This window comes from Pinus tabuliformis, chromosome 3_2 (genome assembly GCF_031772625.1).
Source record: "Pinus tabuliformis cultivar Carrire ecotype Pingquan chromosome 3_2, CPIR1, whole genome shotgun sequence".
In the NCBI taxonomy this organism is placed as follows: domain Eukaryota; kingdom Viridiplantae; phylum Streptophyta; class Pinopsida; order Pinales; family Pinaceae; genus Pinus; species Pinus tabuliformis.
In genome coordinates, this window is record NC_142302.1 from 822,492,639 (window position 1) to 822,511,367 (window position 18,729).

Sequence of the window (18,729 nt, forward strand, 5' to 3'; positions counted from 1 at the left end):
ATATATATTTATTTTAAGGATAGATTGAACATGATTTTGGAGGGATTAAATTCTTTTATGTAAAAAAATTTTTAGAATGTAAAATACAGTGTGTTATTTTTATTTGTTTAAATTGTAATTTTAAATGTTAAATAGAATACAAAATTTATTTTTTTCAGGATATATAAAATATTTTACATCACATATATGACATTTATACGATTAAAATGGTTTTTTATTATTAATATATTTTTAAGCCTATATCAATATTAATTCTTATTAAAATATAACCAGTTTTATTTTAATAATTTGTTTTCTATATATAGATTTGGATGAAGTAAATACTAACACAAAAGTTAAGGTAGATCTTCAAATAGTTTATATCTCTTGGTGACATATTTTTGAAAAGTATAAAATTTAAACATCTGATACATTTTTTTATTTCTATTTATTTTTTTCTTTTAGTTTCTTTATACTGGACTGTAAAATAAACCTCCCAACCCAATCACATCTTCATTTGTGGACATATATATAGCTTATCATTTTAGATATTGTTACAGGAGAAAATTAAATAGTTAAAGAGACATGGAATGCTGTGAGGATTCACTGAATTTGATCAATGAGAGGGACCTCAAACGTTCTGGTTACAAAGGCCACTTGGTGTGCCTGTGTTAAAAAAGTTGGTTCTAATAGGCTGAGTAAGTTGATTGTAAAAGGATAAACAACGGTCCGTTAGACTAACGTGCAAGTAGAGACACGCTGATAGATCCATGTGATCCCTGAGTCGGAGCAGCAGTTTGGGTAGCAGCTTGGGTCGCAGAATCCGGTATGGGAAGGAAATTCGCTGGTGTGTCTGTAGCGGCATCTATGAAAGCGGGACGTGTGGGCTGAGCAATTCTATCTGAATTGTCGGTTAACATTGACACAACCTTTGACATTGCCGGACGCTGCGTCCATGAGCCCTGAGTGCATAGAAGTGCGATAGTGATCACTCTTAGCGCTTGCTCTCTTGGGTACTGCCCCTCTAACAATGGATCAACAATATTCAAAACTTCATTCTGCTCGAATTGATTCCAAGCCTGCACCATCACCAAGAAAAAATCAACACAGTGTTTACAAGCATATTTATAGTTTGATATACCCATAGAGAGGCTAGATTTCTATTAGGCATTTTCCCCTTTGGGATTTCAAAATTGAAAGGTTGCATTCGAAAGAAAAGGTCATGTGTTAAGTGCTTAATCTTAATGGGTCAAGATAAGTGAATTGGCACAATAGACATCGCATGAAGTAGTGACTATAGGTGGATATATTATAACACACACTATGTGGTGAGTGCATAAATATTCCATGGCATATACGTTCAATACATGATAGGTAGAGAATGAAACTCAGCCTAGACTCTTAGTGGTAAAGAAGCATGATTAAAGACGTTACAATTAAAAAAATAATAATGAAAGATTCAATTTTATCTTCAGTGACTACCACTCATTTACGAAGGACTTAATGAATTCTCAGTTACAATGGGATAAAAGTTGACATGAATTATAAAAGAAAGAGTTGTGACTCTGATTTAATATAATTAGGATATAAAATTTTATGAGGTATTTAGAAAGATTTTAGTAATGTTAACAATAGTGATATTGGGTAATCGATTATTTGAAAATGCCTTTATGAGTTTATAATGATCACATGAATACTTTTTTGGTTAAGTTCTATATAGCCTTATAACAATTATTATTTTTTCTCCATGAAACTCAAATAAGTCTTTTGTCCACTGGTTTTTTATTTACAAGATTTTAAATAAATTTCTTTATTGTTTATAAGCTTTCTAATAAAGTGATCTCTCATATCAATATGCTTGCTTTTATTATAGAAAATAAGGTTTTTACATTGACTTATTACTAAGTTTTGTAGCAATGCACTTGAGTTGATCTCTCTTGTTGTTATTGCACACCGTCAAACATTCTAGTTAGCCAAAGTGCTTAATAGGTTGTTGTTGTTGTTAAGTAATCGGATTCATGTTATTGTGATTGTGAATAATTCTTGAATTTTCATGCAATCGCGTATGAACCATCATGGGAAGCATATCTTGAGGTAGTCTTCATGTCATATGTGTTACCTCCAAAAGAATTGTTAGTATATCCAACCAAAATATGACTATTAGTGTTGGAGTATAATATACATATTTTGTTGCACGAGTAATATATCTCAATTTTTTTTTTCCAACCTTCCAATATCAGTCTTTTAAAGAGTCCATAAATACAAAAATCAAACTGACACCATCCATAATGTCCAAAGTAGTGACACTAAGATACATAAAATTGTTAACCAATATATGGAATAGTTGTTAACCAATCTTTGGAATAGTATTCGATCTAAGTTGCATCATATATCTACTTTGCTGAGTTTTGTTCCTATTGCAATTGGAGTTGGTGTGGGTTTGCAATTCATCACTTTGAAGCTTGATATACATAGCATAACCTACTTGAAATAAAAGAAATATATACATCAATCTTATTGAATGACTTCAATAAGAAGAGATAATCACATTAACCCCAAATCAACCATTTCAAATTATTGCTTCATAGTTGATTTCAACTTGTCAAGTGATAGAATTACTACAGAAAATCATATCACCAATAAAAAAAAAAAAAAAAATTCTTTCACTTATTCACCTTTGTAAATAGTGTAGGCTCACAACTCATTCTGCTAAATCTATTGTTAACTTAATATGAGCCAATCTTGCTATACCAAGCTTTGGGAGCTCTCTTAAGTCCATAGAGAGATTTCTTAAGTTTATAGAGACCTTTCTTCAACATGTATACTTTATCTTCACATCTTTTATCATGTCACGTAGTAGACCCTCCACATATACTTCTTCTTAGAAAATTTCATTTAATAACATTGACTTTACATCCATTTAATAAAATTCTACCCATTTTGAGTTGTTATGGCTAAATCGCCTCTTATTGTATCTATCCTTGAAACCAATGTGAAGGTCTCACCATAATTCACTCCATATTATTGTGAAAAACGTTTTTCTAACAACCTACCTTTGTACTTTTCTATTTTTCTTTTTTCATCAAGTGATTTAGGAGTATCAACCCTACGCAGTGCATTTTGGTCTAGATCCAAGAGGGTCATGAAATTATCCAAAGGGAAGAAATTCCCTCAATTGTAATTTGTATAAAATTAATATTTTTGATATAAATACAAGTGTGTAGATTGTAGAAGAATCTAGGTGGTTATATAGTCTTTGAGTTGGTGTTTAGGCCAAATGGACTTTTGTAATGATGACAAATGTCAAGTCAAAGTTGAAGGAAGTTTGAGGTTGTTAGGATAAATGTCCCAATTGTCTTGATTTTTGAGTATATTTATTTATTGTAGGAAGATATACATATTTACAATTAGAACTTGATTCACTAAAACGGGGTTAGAGCTTACAACACATGGGCATATCTTGGGTAGTTTAGGAAAAGAGAGCTCCATTGGGAGTATGAGAGTCGGTAGCTCATATATATATATATATATATATATATATATATTATTCTTAGCAATAATTGGATGATTGAGTTGTTTAACACATGCATTGTGTATTTTGATCTCTACATACCATATATTTGTTATCTCATGTGTAACATGTTTTTCTCTAAACCCTATATTGAATGTAATGTCTTGTAGTCAGTAGAGACACGTGAATCTTTGTATTTGAACTTAGAATTTGTTCTATGGAATCAAACTACAAGGCGCATTGTAGAGGCTCTTATTGGCTGGAAATTGAATAGGGAAACAAATATTAACATCTCCTGTTGGTGTCAAGCTACTAGGCCTGATCATAAATTGATCCCACAATGATAGCTCAAAAATGAGGGATTTTCATTTAAGTATTTCACCAATTACAGGTATATAAATAAGGGGTGGAGCTGATATTGTGGAGCACATATATTAGCTCATGACAGAGTTCAAGATAGGGGAATTTGGAGAACCACACTATGACACAAAAATATTTTCTTTCTAGCTACACATTTACCGAGCACTTGGGGAAAAGTCAAAGTAATTTCTATGGTTTGGGGAGGTATTTTGGCCTATTTGTGCACAAAGTCTTCTAAAAGGTTCCAGTGAGAGAAAAAGCATGATTGTAGATCACCCCCCCTCTCCTTCCTAACATCATGGGTCATGAACCCCTAGCCTCACCCACAATCAACCAGAGTTGTTGATCCTCTAACATGAAATCCCAATAGTTCGATTGATAGAGTGGAAACTTGAGTGGAACTTTGAGTGCAGATTCCCCTCCCCTGCACTCGTTGACATAACTAGGTACACTACCCCCCCACCTCCTCCCCTCCCTGCAATTCACTGGCATCATCGATTCTCTTGTTTAATAGCGAATGTTGATTTGGTGGGCCATCTCATAGTGGAAGCACTTGATTATCACTATATTCAGCTTATGAGTGGAGTGTAAGGTATGAGTGATTTTTTGCTAAGGATTAACTATGGATAGTCAAGGTTGAAGGAGTGAAAGGCCAAACATCATGATAAGACCTACATAAGGATATATTTCACAAGGAGGCACGTAGAGTCACACAAGTGACTGTGATGATTTAGGCTATTGTGAGCAACATTGGGAAGTAAGATCTAGCTGGATAAATCTCTAAGCACTTAAAAAGAAGAAACCCAGACTTTAGTGGGTTACATCATGAGAGGCATGTTGGCTACACTGGAGTGGTATTAGAGAACAATATTCATTATTTGGGTATTTATAAGTGAATAGAAGAGAAAATTGCATCCAACGAGAGAGAAGGTAGGAGTGAGTCAGAGAACACACCCAAATCATATTTAAAATTAGTAAAAGGGTAAATTCGATCCACTCATATACTGAGATGGTTGATGATTTTTTTGCCTATTTGGTAGTCTTAATACTTCAAGGTAAGGGTTATGAGATTTAGTTATAGGTTGTTAAGTATTATGAACATAGCTCTCCATTTCAATGAAGTCAAGGTTCATATTCGAAATGAATCTAAGTGTGTTAAATAATATCATGTGATCAACCTACAATATATTTTTGCATGAGTAATAACTAAAAATGCAATATGTGTGTTAAATTGTACTTAAGTGCAACAAAAAATTCTTTATTTTATCAGTTATTCGAATTTTGAATTTCTTGTAATCGCATACAAAGGGAGATCTATGGAAAATGGAGGTGGTTGGAAGTATTAGAACATTACATGTAGAACAAGGAATTAAATATTTAGTACATAGATTAGAGAAAGAAGTGGGACATAGCATATTGAGGAGATTATCGACCAAGCAATACACAAATTTGGAAAAATTGTAGTCCAAACATATTGGAGTAATGAGTGAAGAATAAATGGTGGAAATGGACACAAACGAAGAGGGAACCATTGGCGCTAGTGAATGAAAAAGATCTCATTGTTGAAGAGATCTTGGAGGTAAACATGGTATTATGGCTTTAATTTAACTTATAGAATAAGTTGACAATTATAGGTAGCAACGAGAGAAAAAGGAGTTGTGGTAGAGAGCCCTTGCTAAACAGAGAGGTTAGAACAAAGGTGGTCCAACTGAGGATGGAAAGGAGAAGAGGATATAGAAAGTCCTTAAAGATATGTGAGGAGAACAAGATAATTTCTTGAAAGAGGTGAGTAGTAGGTGTAGAAGCCTACAAGAGAAAGGAGTCCTCAATATATTCTAGAGTGGGGAACCATAGCAATTCCAAAAGGCTAAGATATAGAGAAGGCTTAGTGAGGTATTGGGGTAACCAACTAATGGATAAGACTTATTACCAAGGCTTGATTGCAGTTCCTAATGAGCCACATGAAGCTCATAAAGGAGGAAGGAATGTGACTACTAATATTAATTATAAAGGTTCAAGTGCAAGTTGAAACAAAGGAAAGGAATATTCCAAGGCGAATGAGAAGGATGCTTCAAAAGGAATTTGGCAAAGCGTTTGTTGAGTGAAAGGAAATTTTCAACATACTAATGCAACTAGTACAAGAAAATGAAAGAGACCAAAGACATTGTTGGGTGTTAAGGAGGAAAATGGTCAAATGGCCTATACTATAAAAAAAGTTGAAACACGATTTGAGTGCCTCATTGGAGAAGAAATAACTTTGGTAAATTGAGTATGAAGGGGATAACATTTACCTCTATGAACCAAAACAAGGATCACTCCTTCGATAAAATGATGATGAGGCTGATGATGTGAGGCTTCATGGAAGTCCCATGAAATGTGTGGAATGTTGATACCAGAAATAGATGATGCTGGGAGAATTAGAAAAGGCTCAATAGCCTCATGTTTTTAAAATAATCAAATGTGTTCATGTGAAGGTCATATAGATCATGAAGGTATATAATCATTAAAAATTGTCATAAAGGAAGAAGAAAATGCAGAATTGTCCTTAGGGTATAGAGATAATGACATAGTTCCAAAAAACGAATCTCTACAAGTGGACAAGGTAGATGTTAAACAATGTTCAAATACAATTCTCACGGATCATAATGAAAAAATTAAGTTGTTTGAAGAGTTGTAGCTACAAATTGAGGAAGATGGAGAAATTACAACCAATGATGAGGAATTTTTACAAGTATCTAGTAAAGGATAAATACCCATAGCATCTAAAGGCATAGAAATAAACTTTGATTGTCAAGTTGATCATTTTCTTGTAGATACAAAGTGAGATAGTGAACATGAAGCTATGATTAAGGAGATAGAATCTGTGTCATTTCCTAAAAATTGAGGTGAACTTCAATGTCAACATTTATAGGAAATGATCATAGATCTTGAGGAAGAGACGAGCCTCTTAGAGGAATGGTAGATAAGGGATGAAAATTTCATAGAGTCTACAAATCCAGTTCAAGTTAATTTTGTTGATTTAGATAAATAGTTAAATTTGATAGAAGAAAGGATAGTATACCTAAAGGTGTGTATTCAACATGAAAAATTGGAATTGGAAGAAGATGAAACATGTGAACTAGTGTTGAGTAAATGTTTTGTGACTTTTACGAAAGAGGAAGACAATGATAAGGGACTGAATGTGAGTCTCATGTACTACGAGGATAGTTCAGACGAACTTGGAGATCTAGGATTAGAGATCTCAAATGAGACTAGAGAGCCTTGTATTTTTAAATAGCATATGTTGTGTATGGATGTGGGACCCAAAAGTGATGAAGGAGGACAATTACCTACAAATATCATAATGATAGGATAATATGAAGGAATACATCCTCAACGCATTGGGGGAGGAAAGAATTTAAATCTCGTTAAAATGGAAGATGAAACAACACAGTCTCATAAAGTGAATCATTGAGGAAGCCATACATAGACAACTAATGTAGTAAATGGAGTATGATTATAAGAACCATTGAGTACGACAATTTTTCCTTATATTGATAGCCAAAATAAGGTTAAAATAAATTATTAGCAACAACATTTGGATGAAGTTATCATGAACTTTGAAGAGGTTAAATTCCTAGAATAGTGGACTAGAGAAGAGAGATTTTTTTATTTCCAAAGTGATTATGTGTTTGTTGTTTCCAAAGGAGAAGAGGTGAGGATGATAATGTCTCATGGAAATAAAATTATATTCCATATACCAAAAGAGGATGATGAAAAGAAGAAGAATTTTCCAGCGTATGACACGAGATATGGAAGCAACAAATTTAAACGGAGGATATAATTAAATGGCGAGATTGACATGATGTGGATGTTGATGAAAAGGATGTACAAGAGAAGATTTAAGAAGAAGAGAAGGGTAGCCAACAAAAGAATACAACTAACTATGTGAGTTTACCTTAACAAGTCTCATGGGGTACTGTGAAATCAAGTTTGGTATCTTGTAAGACTAAGGTCAGTAGTGAAGCAACAATACAACTAGACATCTGGACAAAAGAAATAATATATATGGGACCTAAGAACAGTGAGAAAATTGAAAACCTATGACCAAGAGGTCATGGAATTTCTTCCTAGGGAGTCTGATGTAGGAGCACCAAACCTGGGAAATCCATTTTTGTGTAGACCTAAGAGGATCATGAAATTATCTTAAGGGGAAGAAATTCCCTCAATTGTAATTTGTATAAAATTAGGATTTTTTATGTAATACAAGTGTCCAGAACTTAGAATATTTTTTGTGGTCTCACTATTTTGTTAAGATGGTGTTTTAACCAAATGGACCTTTGTAATAATGGCAAATTTGAGGTTAAGGTGTTAGTCAGTTTTAGGTTGTTAGGATAGATGTACCAATTTTCTTGATATTTTAGAATATTTCTTGATTATAGGAAGGTATATATATGTAGAAATAGGCCTTGATTTAGTGAAGGGATATTAGATCTTACATCTAGTAAGCAGAGCTCGGGTAGTTTAAGAAAAGATAGCTTGAATGGGAGTATGAGAGCTAGTAGCTCATATAAGGAAATTTCTGAAAATATATTGTTGGAAGAAATCAAATGATTGAGTTGTTGTACATGCAGGGTGTGTTTTGATCACTATAGAACCAATGTTTATATTCTATGTAGTTGTGTTATGTCATGTGTAGCTTGGTTTCAACTAATCATTGTGTTAAGTGTAATGTATTGTAGTAAGAAGATACATGGGAATGCTTGTCTTTTCACTTGGAATTTGCAGTATGTAATCGAACTGTAGGAGGGGTAGTATCATTTGGCATCGATTGATAATTAAATAGGGACACAGATATTAACATCTCATGTTTGCTTTCTCCTTCTTAGCCTAATCAAAAATTCATACCACCACGAGTGCTCGGAAATGAGGGATTTTTGTTTGACTATACATGAGTATACATTCCACATGGATTTGAGCCTATGGGGAATGTATATTTTCTCCTCACAGAGTTCAAGATAAGGGAATGTTGAGAGCCACACTTTGACATGAAACATAGTTTCTTTCTAGCCACACATTGACTAAGAACTTAGGGAAAATTCAAAGTATGTTCTGTGGTTTAGGAAGGTACACTTGTGTATTAGTGTGAAAAATCCTCTACAAGGTTCTAGTGGGCTGAAATTATGGGTCATGCCCCCCACCCTATAGTCAATGAGGGTCATTGACCCTCCACCACAAAATCCTGATTGGTTGATTGATAGAGTGCAACTTGCAATGTAAGTACAAGTTTAGACACTCCACCTTGTTGATATCACTAGTCCAACCCCTCCATAATTCACCAGCATTGAAAATTATCTTGTGGGATCGAAAAAAATAATTTGGAGGGCCACCTCACAATAGAAACACCCAATTATCACCACAGTAGGCTTATAGGTGGAGTGTAAGGTCTAAGCACCATTGCTCTAAACACTAACTATGAATAATCAAGGTTGAAGAAGTGAATGGTTGAACATCAAGGTAATACTATCATAACATTATATTCTACGAGGAGGCACATGGAGTGAAGCATGTGACTATGTTATTTTAAGTTGTCATGTCTGCAAAAATGGGAAGAAAGGTCCAGTTGGAGAAATATTTGAGCTCTGAAGCCTTGAATTTAGTGTGTTTCATTAGGAGAGACATGTTGGCTATGTCATTAAGATTCTTTTTTGAAAAAACATTTTATGCCAAAAGAATCTTTACCTTTTGGTATCTCTAATACATTCCATCTATCATTCTTATCTATGAAATCCATTTCATTGTCCATTATTTTGACGTAATTTTCTTCTTTTATCTTTTTTTTTTAAACAAGTGGGTTGATAAGTAAATAATGCAAAATTTGAATTCACATCCAAATGCCATATATTTAATTCATACATTTAGTCTTTCTAACCCTTAACAACTACCTAATTGAGTGGTAGGAGAAGAATAAGTTATTGCATTAGATGATTGACCTCGAATAAAATTTCTTTAAGTTATTATTAGGGAATCTCTAATTGAAAATTGGGCTTTCAAGCCTTTCTTTAATCCTTGTAAAATTTGTTCTGATAATTCATCTTCTACTTGAGGTATCGTTTCTCTAATAGTTATAAACTTTTTAATCCTTTCATCCTATGCTTCATCTTATTTATACTTGACATCTCCTTTGATTGTCAACTTCTTTGTAACTTGGTCATACAATTTTTATGCCTTGGAAATTGTACCCAATAAAGATTGATTTTTCACATTATTAATCTAACTTCCTTCTCAACTCTTTAGGTGCATAAGCATATGTTTCATCATCAAATACCCTTAGCTGTGTCATGATACAACTCATACCTATCAACGCTTCTTGTGGAACTTTATCCTTCACACTTTTAGTGGAATATATGCTTAAACTAGTATCTAAGAAAGCTATTACTTCTCCAAAAAATCATTTGAGAGATTTTGTCCATCAACATGCTTCTACTAATATTCACAATGTTTCTCTTCTTTGAGGTTTGTACCTTATTGTGAATTGTCTTTTGGTTCCATGTTAGTTGCATAAGTTGTGAAAATATTTAGAGTCATACTCATATCCTCTATATATTTTTAACACTTTAATCCAATTACCACTTCAATTCTCAATATTTGTCAAATTTTGTAAATTTCTTTGTGAGGAAATACACCTAAATAATTTTTTAAGCCCTAAAATAACCATATGTTAACTAAAAACCCCCTTTATTGAAATATATATATTGAATTATTACTGTCTCCATCTCTCTTTGTTTATATATATACATACATATATATATATATATATATATATATATAGATATATATATATATATATATATATAGATATATATATATATATATATATATATATATATATATATATATATACATACACACATATACATATACATATACATATATATAACCATGCATATAAAGTTTTAGGATCACCATGTCTTGTCCAATGCATTTTATTCACTCTAAAAATAGGTTTATCTCTCAAAGTGGATTATAATTATCATCTTTAGCCGCATTCTTCTTAAGTCCTGTATAAGCCACATGTTAACCCCAAAACACATTATTAGGGCCTAGATATTTGTTAATTCAATTTCTATTATTATATTGTTATATAGGCGAGAACCTCTCATAGTCGTATTTTATTATAATTGCACCATTTGTCTCATAATACACTAAGGAGACTTAGTCTTAAGAACATCGAATATTCTATTGTACATTGAATTCATTGTAGAAACATATCTTTCTCCCTCAAAGAGGACTCCAATAATTCGTTTTTTAGAATTTTTAAGGCACAAAGTTCAAAAAAATTGGTATTAGAGCTCACAATCTCAGTATTTTGTTGCTTCAAAAAGTTCATCTTGGAATTTTATCTCAACTTATTTTTATAATGTTTTAGATGGTTAAACATGGAAACTATTAAGGGAAAATAGCTAGGAACATCTTGCTGAAATTTCAAATCCAGGTTCATTATATTTTCAGAGATATGGTCCAAGGAATTTAGGGTTCTCAAATGCTCCTAAAACCAATTTCAACCATGTAAATTTGGAATTTTATTTATAGATTTTTTAGGGAGGTTTAAGATGGTGAAAATTGGATTATATTGATGAGAGTTATTAATGAACATATTGTTCAAATTTAAGGTCTTGGTTCGCTAAAATTTTACAGATATGATCTAAGGAAGTTAGGGTTCTAAAATGCTATTGAAATGAGTTTCAAACATTTAATTTTGGCATTTTCATTAGAAATTTTATTTCTAGAAGGTTTCAGATGGAAAGACTTGGAACATGTCGAGGAAATATCTCATGGTACACATAGTTTAAATTTCAATGTTTGGTTTGATATAAATTTGAAGCTATAGTCTATGGAAGTTAAGGTTTGTGAAGGATCCTAAAATATATTTCAAACATGTTAGATTTTTGTATTTTCTATATCTTATCTTCATGGACATTTAATAATTTGAAATATTTAGGTATTTCAAGAAATATATAAATGTATCTTAGGTACAAATTTCATGCTTATATTTAAATAATTGGACATGTGGCATAATACACAACTTTCTCATGTGAAGACACCAATAATTTTCAAGATTTGGGAAAGCTGACCACATTTTTAAGTTGCTACATCAAAATTTTGGATAAATTTCTATAATTGTGGGTAATACATGTCAAAAATTACAAATCAAAGTTTCAGAGTGAGAAGGGCTCAAATATCGTAGATATATTAAGAAAAGCGTCAACCACTCTAATATTATTCAAAATAAGGTTTTAAATGTATGAAACTTAAAAGTGACCTAAAATTTTATTAGAAGGACCCCATTTCTTTGAGTAATTGAAATTTGTGATAAATAGTAGAATTATTTTTATTTTCCAACATGCCTTCAAAAAATCTACTACACCAATTAAACCTACTGATGGCTCATCATAGACTCATGAAGAAAGTAAAGACTTAGAATTTAGGTTCTCCCAATTATAGAAGAAAGTTGATGAAATGGATGGTAGTATGTTGAAAAAGATGGATTGATCAAGTTCTCAAGAACAACTTAAAAAAGAAATTATTGATGAAATTGAGGAAAAAATACAAAAATCTATGAATACTAAGGAAAATATTCTCTTCAAGAGGCTTCCTAAAGGGATATGAGATCCAAGGAAATCTTGAAAATAAGGATAATTTGGTACTAGAGCATGCGAACCTATGATTTTTCTACTTTAAATGAGTCATCATGGATTTTTCACTATAATTTTTTTCTAGAAAGATTAAAATGTAAAATATTTATAAGATTGAGGAGCAATATCACGACACATCTACTAAAAATTTTAGATTCTAGTTTACTATATTTTTGAAGATACACCCTATGGAAGTCCATATTAATGAATGGTCCTAAAGTTAATTTCGAATGAGTGGTCTTGGTATTTGGAAGAAACTAACCAACAATCTCATGGCACATCTCGTAACAATTTTAGTTTATTTTTAGCTATAGGTTTGGAGATATGCCCTCTAGAAGTTAGGTTTTGTGAATTATCCTAAAGTCAATTTGAAATGTGTAATCTTGGAAGGAGGAAGTTAATGGATTTCTCTTAGATAAAGGGATTTCTCTTAACCTTTACCTTATGATATGTGGTAATTATGTTGTGATCATGATTGCACTCATGTTGATATATTTATGTGATTGTCTCACAAGGTCATCTAGGATGATGATTGTTTTATGCTAATGTGTGTGTGTGTGTACATATATATATATGTATGTATGTCATTGTTTGACAAGGTTGTCAGGGATCATTGTTCTCAAGGAATGATTTCTTACGTAGGTGAATGACATGAGGAGGTTCTTAGTTTATGAGGAATAAAGTTGGAAGAGTAACCCTAACAAATATACAAGGTCGATATCATGTGGATATGAATTGATATTATATTATTGTACTATTCCTATGTTTATGTTATGGATAGGTAGAGGGATACATCAACAGAATGAAAGCAGTGTGATCTACGGCATGCTGGGATAAGCATGGATAGTGGAGAGACACTGGAAGTAAGGTTACTTGGTAAAGTGAGTGTACAATATTTGGATGTGTAGTACCACTGTTGTGTATCTGTTGTACATGTTGTACCTATAGTGTTGTGTGCTTGTTGCATATGCGGCACTGCGTACATATGGTACTATGTGTGTGTTGGATATGTGTTTTTATGTACATATCGTGTTGTGTACAAGTTTTTTATGAAGTGTTATGTATATATGGTGTTGTGTGCATGTTGGATATGTGGTGTTGTGTACATATGGTGTAGTGCGCATGTTGGATATGCGGTGTTGTGTACATATGGTGCTTTTTTCATGTTGCATATGCGATGTTGTGTATGTGTGGCGTGATGTTCATGTTGTACATATGGTGATATGTACATGTGGTGTTATGCGTATGAATTTACATGTCGTGTTGTGTGCATGTGGTGTCATGTACATGTAGTATATAGGGTGTTGTGTGAAAGTGGTGTTGTGTACATGTCATGCATGTGGTGTTGTGTACATGTCGTGCATGTGGTGTTGTGTACACGTTGTGCAGGTGGTGTTGTGTACATGTTTTGTAGGTGGTGTCATGTACATGTGGTGCTACGTACATGTTGTGCAGGTGTTACTGTATACATGTGGTGTTGTGTACATGTTATACATGTGGTACTTGTGTACATGTGGTATTGTGTGCATGTGGTACATGTTGTGTTATGTACATGCAGTACTACGTATGTGCATTGTGTAGTCATGGAATCGTGGCATGTGTATTCATTGTGTTTTACTTTGTGTATGTATATGTATTGTGTTGTGTTATACAACGGGTGTAGGTATATGTGTTTTGTCATACACAACATGCAGGTGTATGTGTTGTGTTGTACACTGGGTGTGGGTGTATGTGTTGTGTTGTACACTAGGTGTAGGTGTATGTGTTGTGTCGTAGACCGGATATAGGTGTTTTTGTTGTGTTGTACACCAGGTGTAGGTGTATGTGTTGTGTCATACAACATATGTAAGTGTATGTGTTGTGTTGTAAGACAGGTGTAAGTGTATGTGTTGTATGTCAGGTGTAGGTGAATGTATTTATGGTGTTTTATGTTATGTGTCATTGTATGTGTGTGATGCACACTTTGTGTATGTGTACGTGGGTGAAGAGAAGGAAGTGGGTGTTTTTCGGGTGTGGAAAGAAATTCAGTGTGCGTACAGAAAGGACAAAGGATAAGTATCGATATTCTATATTGGTTTTATTATGCATGTCATCTAGTATTCTAGTTTATGATGGTTACATGTGATTTATGATTATAATTTATGATGATTTCATGTGATTTATGATAGTTTCATTTGAGCTAACCAGATGTGACATGTTTATACATGATGATTTGATTAAACAACTAGTTTTACTTGTTGTGATATGAAGTAAGAAGAATTAAAGGTGTACCTTTTTGATGAGGTATCGATAAAGTATTATGTGAATTTATTTCAATTTATTTTGAATCTAGTGGAAATTATGTGCTTGGTATAGGAAAGCATGAGAATGCCTGGTTAGGTGGTTGAAATCAACTTCAAGAATTAGTAGCATCAGTGAAAGGAATTTGAAGAGGCATTAATATTATGGTAAAGCACTTCAAGAGCAGGGAGATTGTGGGACACTAGTACCCAATAGTGTCCATTTATTTCCATGAGCATGCTATGACCAGTATGATGGTTCTAAGGTAGGGATATGCCTTAGTTTTTGGACCTTCCAATGCAAGGAAACCTTTCCAAGGGAGGGGTCACTCGAGGGACTGTGTAGTAGAGAAGGGAATACACATGGAACTTGGAAGGGGTGTCACAACACAAAAGCGAGTGACCAGACTGCCTGAGGGACTATGTAGCGGAGAAGGGAAGGTCAAGCATGGATTTGTTTTGGGTCATTAGAATTGCCAAATAGAATCATATGCATATTGGGAGTGTTCCCTGGAACATTGAGCTAGTAACTGTCCATTGAGAGGAATATAGTGCAGGATTGTAGTGCTCAGCATGGGATGCATATTTGACTTTGGCAGTGGATTCTGGACTTCCTCAGAAGGAGGTGAATCCTAGTATTACTTTAAGGGATTCCCTTGTTGTTGATACAAGAATTATATCCTTTTATTTGTTAGTTGAGAAAATGTGCATATATGTATATGTGTATATTATTGTAAATACTATATCGAGATGGATTTATAAAGCTCCATAGACAATATGATTATTTGTTGGTTGAAGAAAATGTTCATAAGTACATATGGTCGTTATTGTATATACAACAATGAGTTGTGTTATGAATCTCTGTAAGAAATGTTTTTTGTTTTCAACAGTTTGTTAGTTTATAGGTGTCATTGAACACCAAGGATGGTGTTCCTCCAAGGGGGAAGGTTCTGAAACAACCCCAGTTCAAAAATCATGTAATATATATATATATATATATATATATATATATATATATATATATATATATATATATATATATATATATATATATATATATATATATATATATATATAACACCAAGGACATTGGACACATATTCCAAGCTCAATAGTGGGAAAACATACTAATGGGTGTTCATTTGGTTTAGTATGGATAAGGAAATTGGCAAAGACAATGGAAATGGGTTTGGAAAGGAAAGAGACATTATTTAGCATTTATTTATGACAATAATGGAAATTAGGAGAAAAAGAAGGTGAAAGGTGACAGGTTTCATGTGAGGAGAAAAATGAAAGAAAATAATGGAAAATTGAAGAAAATAGTGGCCTCATTAATAAAAAGTATTTTGAGGACCAGTTTGTAGTTTTTTGTCAATTTTAGCTTTTACCAGTTTAGTATCAGAGTTCTCATTCTATTCTCTCTCTCTCATACTCTGGGACACTTAGAGTTTCTTGGAGCACTATTGAAGGAATGTGTCATACTTAGGATTTGGAGTATGAAGGAAAAGGAAAAATTAGGAAAGTGCAACCAGAAATCAGGATAAACATCTACAATGAATTTTTCTTACAGTATCAAGTTACATGTATGATTCCCTTTCTAGTTTCGGCATGCATGAGACATGCATGTGGTTTGTTGGTCATGATTTGTCATTGGCATGGAGGATTTTCTGGATTGAGAGTGGATTTTCTTAGCCTTTCCATTTCCTGGATAGCCATGGTGTTGTAGGTTTTATATTTTTTTTTGGTTGGTTGTCATGTTCCTTTGGCTGTGGGTTGTTTTTTTAGTTCTTGGAAGCCTTGGTTGAACAAACGCTCTAGAAGCCCTATAATAACTTGGGTTGAGTTACTAGTCCTAGAAGCCTCGATTGGAAAAACACTCTGGAAGCCCTATTTCGACAAATTCTATAGAAGCCCGATAACAGTTGTGGGTTGAGTTACTAGTCCTGGAAGCCCTGGTTGGAACAAACACTCTAGAGCCCTAGTTAGCTTGGGTAGAGACCAATCTCAAGATGGTTAATGATGTTCAGCCATGACGTTGAATCACTGGTTGAGGGTTGAGGTGGTTTGGACTCTGGAATACTTGGTTTGGTTTTCAATGAGATGTTTCATGATATCCCACATTCATGCTTGGAATATGCAACGAGGGTGATTAGCTGAAAGAAAGATATGGTTCAGTTAATTTATGGTTGGGTGGTATGTGGATGTCGTAGACCTAGTGCCATTTTTCATAGGTTAATAAGAGATCCTTTCCTATTGTATTTGATGCGTAAATATACTTGTTCATATGTGGTTTTTATGATTTTTATATTTTATTATTTCTGTTGAATATATGTTGGTTATGAGGATGTTTTATGGTAGTCTTGATGTATGGATCACATCATGTTCTGATTAGAAAATGAATGAGCAATGAATATATGACCTAATAGATGATAATGCATCTATTATGATAAGGCATCAATGCATCCTTATGAATCTCAGATACATAAGAGACCCCTATGTTCATATTTGTTGTTATGACCTATAGATTACATATTTGTGATATGTTTGACAAAACTCATGTGATGGATAGTAGGGTTTTAGTCAATTCACTGGTCAGTTGTTTCCATTACTAATCGTTTTTCAATGTTATTTACAATTTCTAGAAGTTTCATGAAGTTTTGGGCAGTGGCTTGAGTCCTAGATCTAAAAAGGTGGCACAAAATCTGGGGTAGTTGGCACAAAACTGCCTGAGAAAGGTCATAGTCACATGGATTCCTTGCTTTGGGAGGGACTAGAGGGTCCCAGTTGCATGCATGCCGTGTCATGGGAGTGACCAAGGCTTTAGGGTAGTGAAAAGGCAATTTGTCTTAGGGGTTGGCCACATGGAATGGTTGGTTGGCTCTTGGAGATTTTGTAGCTTGTGTAGAAGGTCAGATTGATCTTGTCATGTTGGTTCCACTTCCTTAAATGTACTTGGGAAGTTGAATCATATTATAGTCTATCTGTCACATGTTTACCTAGGTGGACCAGTTAAATTGGGTAAATGTGGGAGGGGGTGTTACATGCAACCACCATAAAATCTAAATAATACACCCACATGTTTGAGGTTTTCATTTATAAAAACACCCAAAAAAAATTACTATAAATTAAATATAACTTTAAAATGCCAACAAATATTCAAATACTTATAGTAAATTAATATTTCCTGAAGGACTCGACTTACAAGACTGTCGAATAGAACACCAAGATAAAATATCAATGTCTTAACATAAAAAATAAATCTACCACCAAAGCACTAGAAAGAGATGCCAACAAGTCATGCCCACCCATATAATAAGTTTCGTAGCCTACAGGTTTAAGATTAACCTGGACACCTTATCAAACATATGTTCAATGATCAACAAATATTTCATCAATAAATCAACATGAAAACTTATTAAATTGAACATCGAAACAAAATGCCAAATATTTTCAAAACACTTGACCTGAAAAAGAAAAATACCACAATAGAGGTTGATGTTAGAAAGGCAGAGTAAAAAAAACATAATATGCATACCATAAATTAGGATTTGTAGCTCTAATATTTGATTAATGACAAACTCGATCAATACAATTAAACCCAATGGGCTTTATTTATAGTTTCTAACTATCTCCTTAACCAAAGCTAACTCCAACTAACGATTTCATATAAACTCACACTAGAACGGACTTTTTTTTGTCTAACTACTTCATGCAAACTCACACTAGACTTGGATATTTCTAGATTTTTCTACACGCGGGAGTAATTACTTATTCTAACACTCCCCCTTAATTACTCCTACTAAATTAAACATGACTCATCATATCTTAAACATGCCTGCTAGTCTAAGTCTTAACTAGGCTTAGGATTTTACATAGACAAAAAACTTAAAAAATGTTGGATTTTCTCTTCCATTTCTTCCAATTG

At 33.3% G+C, this 18,729-nt stretch overlaps 1 protein-coding gene across 1 annotated transcript in view; it reads right to left on the reverse strand.

The window, feature by feature from the left end:
* Positions 1-545: 545 nt before the first annotated feature.
* The window catches only part of LOC149183196 (cold-responsive protein kinase 1-like), a 48,553-nt gene continuing 30,369 nt past the window's right edge, over positions 546-18,729 (reverse strand). The window contains exon 6 of the mRNA XM_089418686.1: positions 546-1,058. Coding sequence (XP_089274812.1) covers positions 717-1,058 — 342 coding nt within the window. The 3' untranslated portion in view covers positions 546-716. The remainder of the gene's footprint in view (positions 1,059-18,729) is intronic.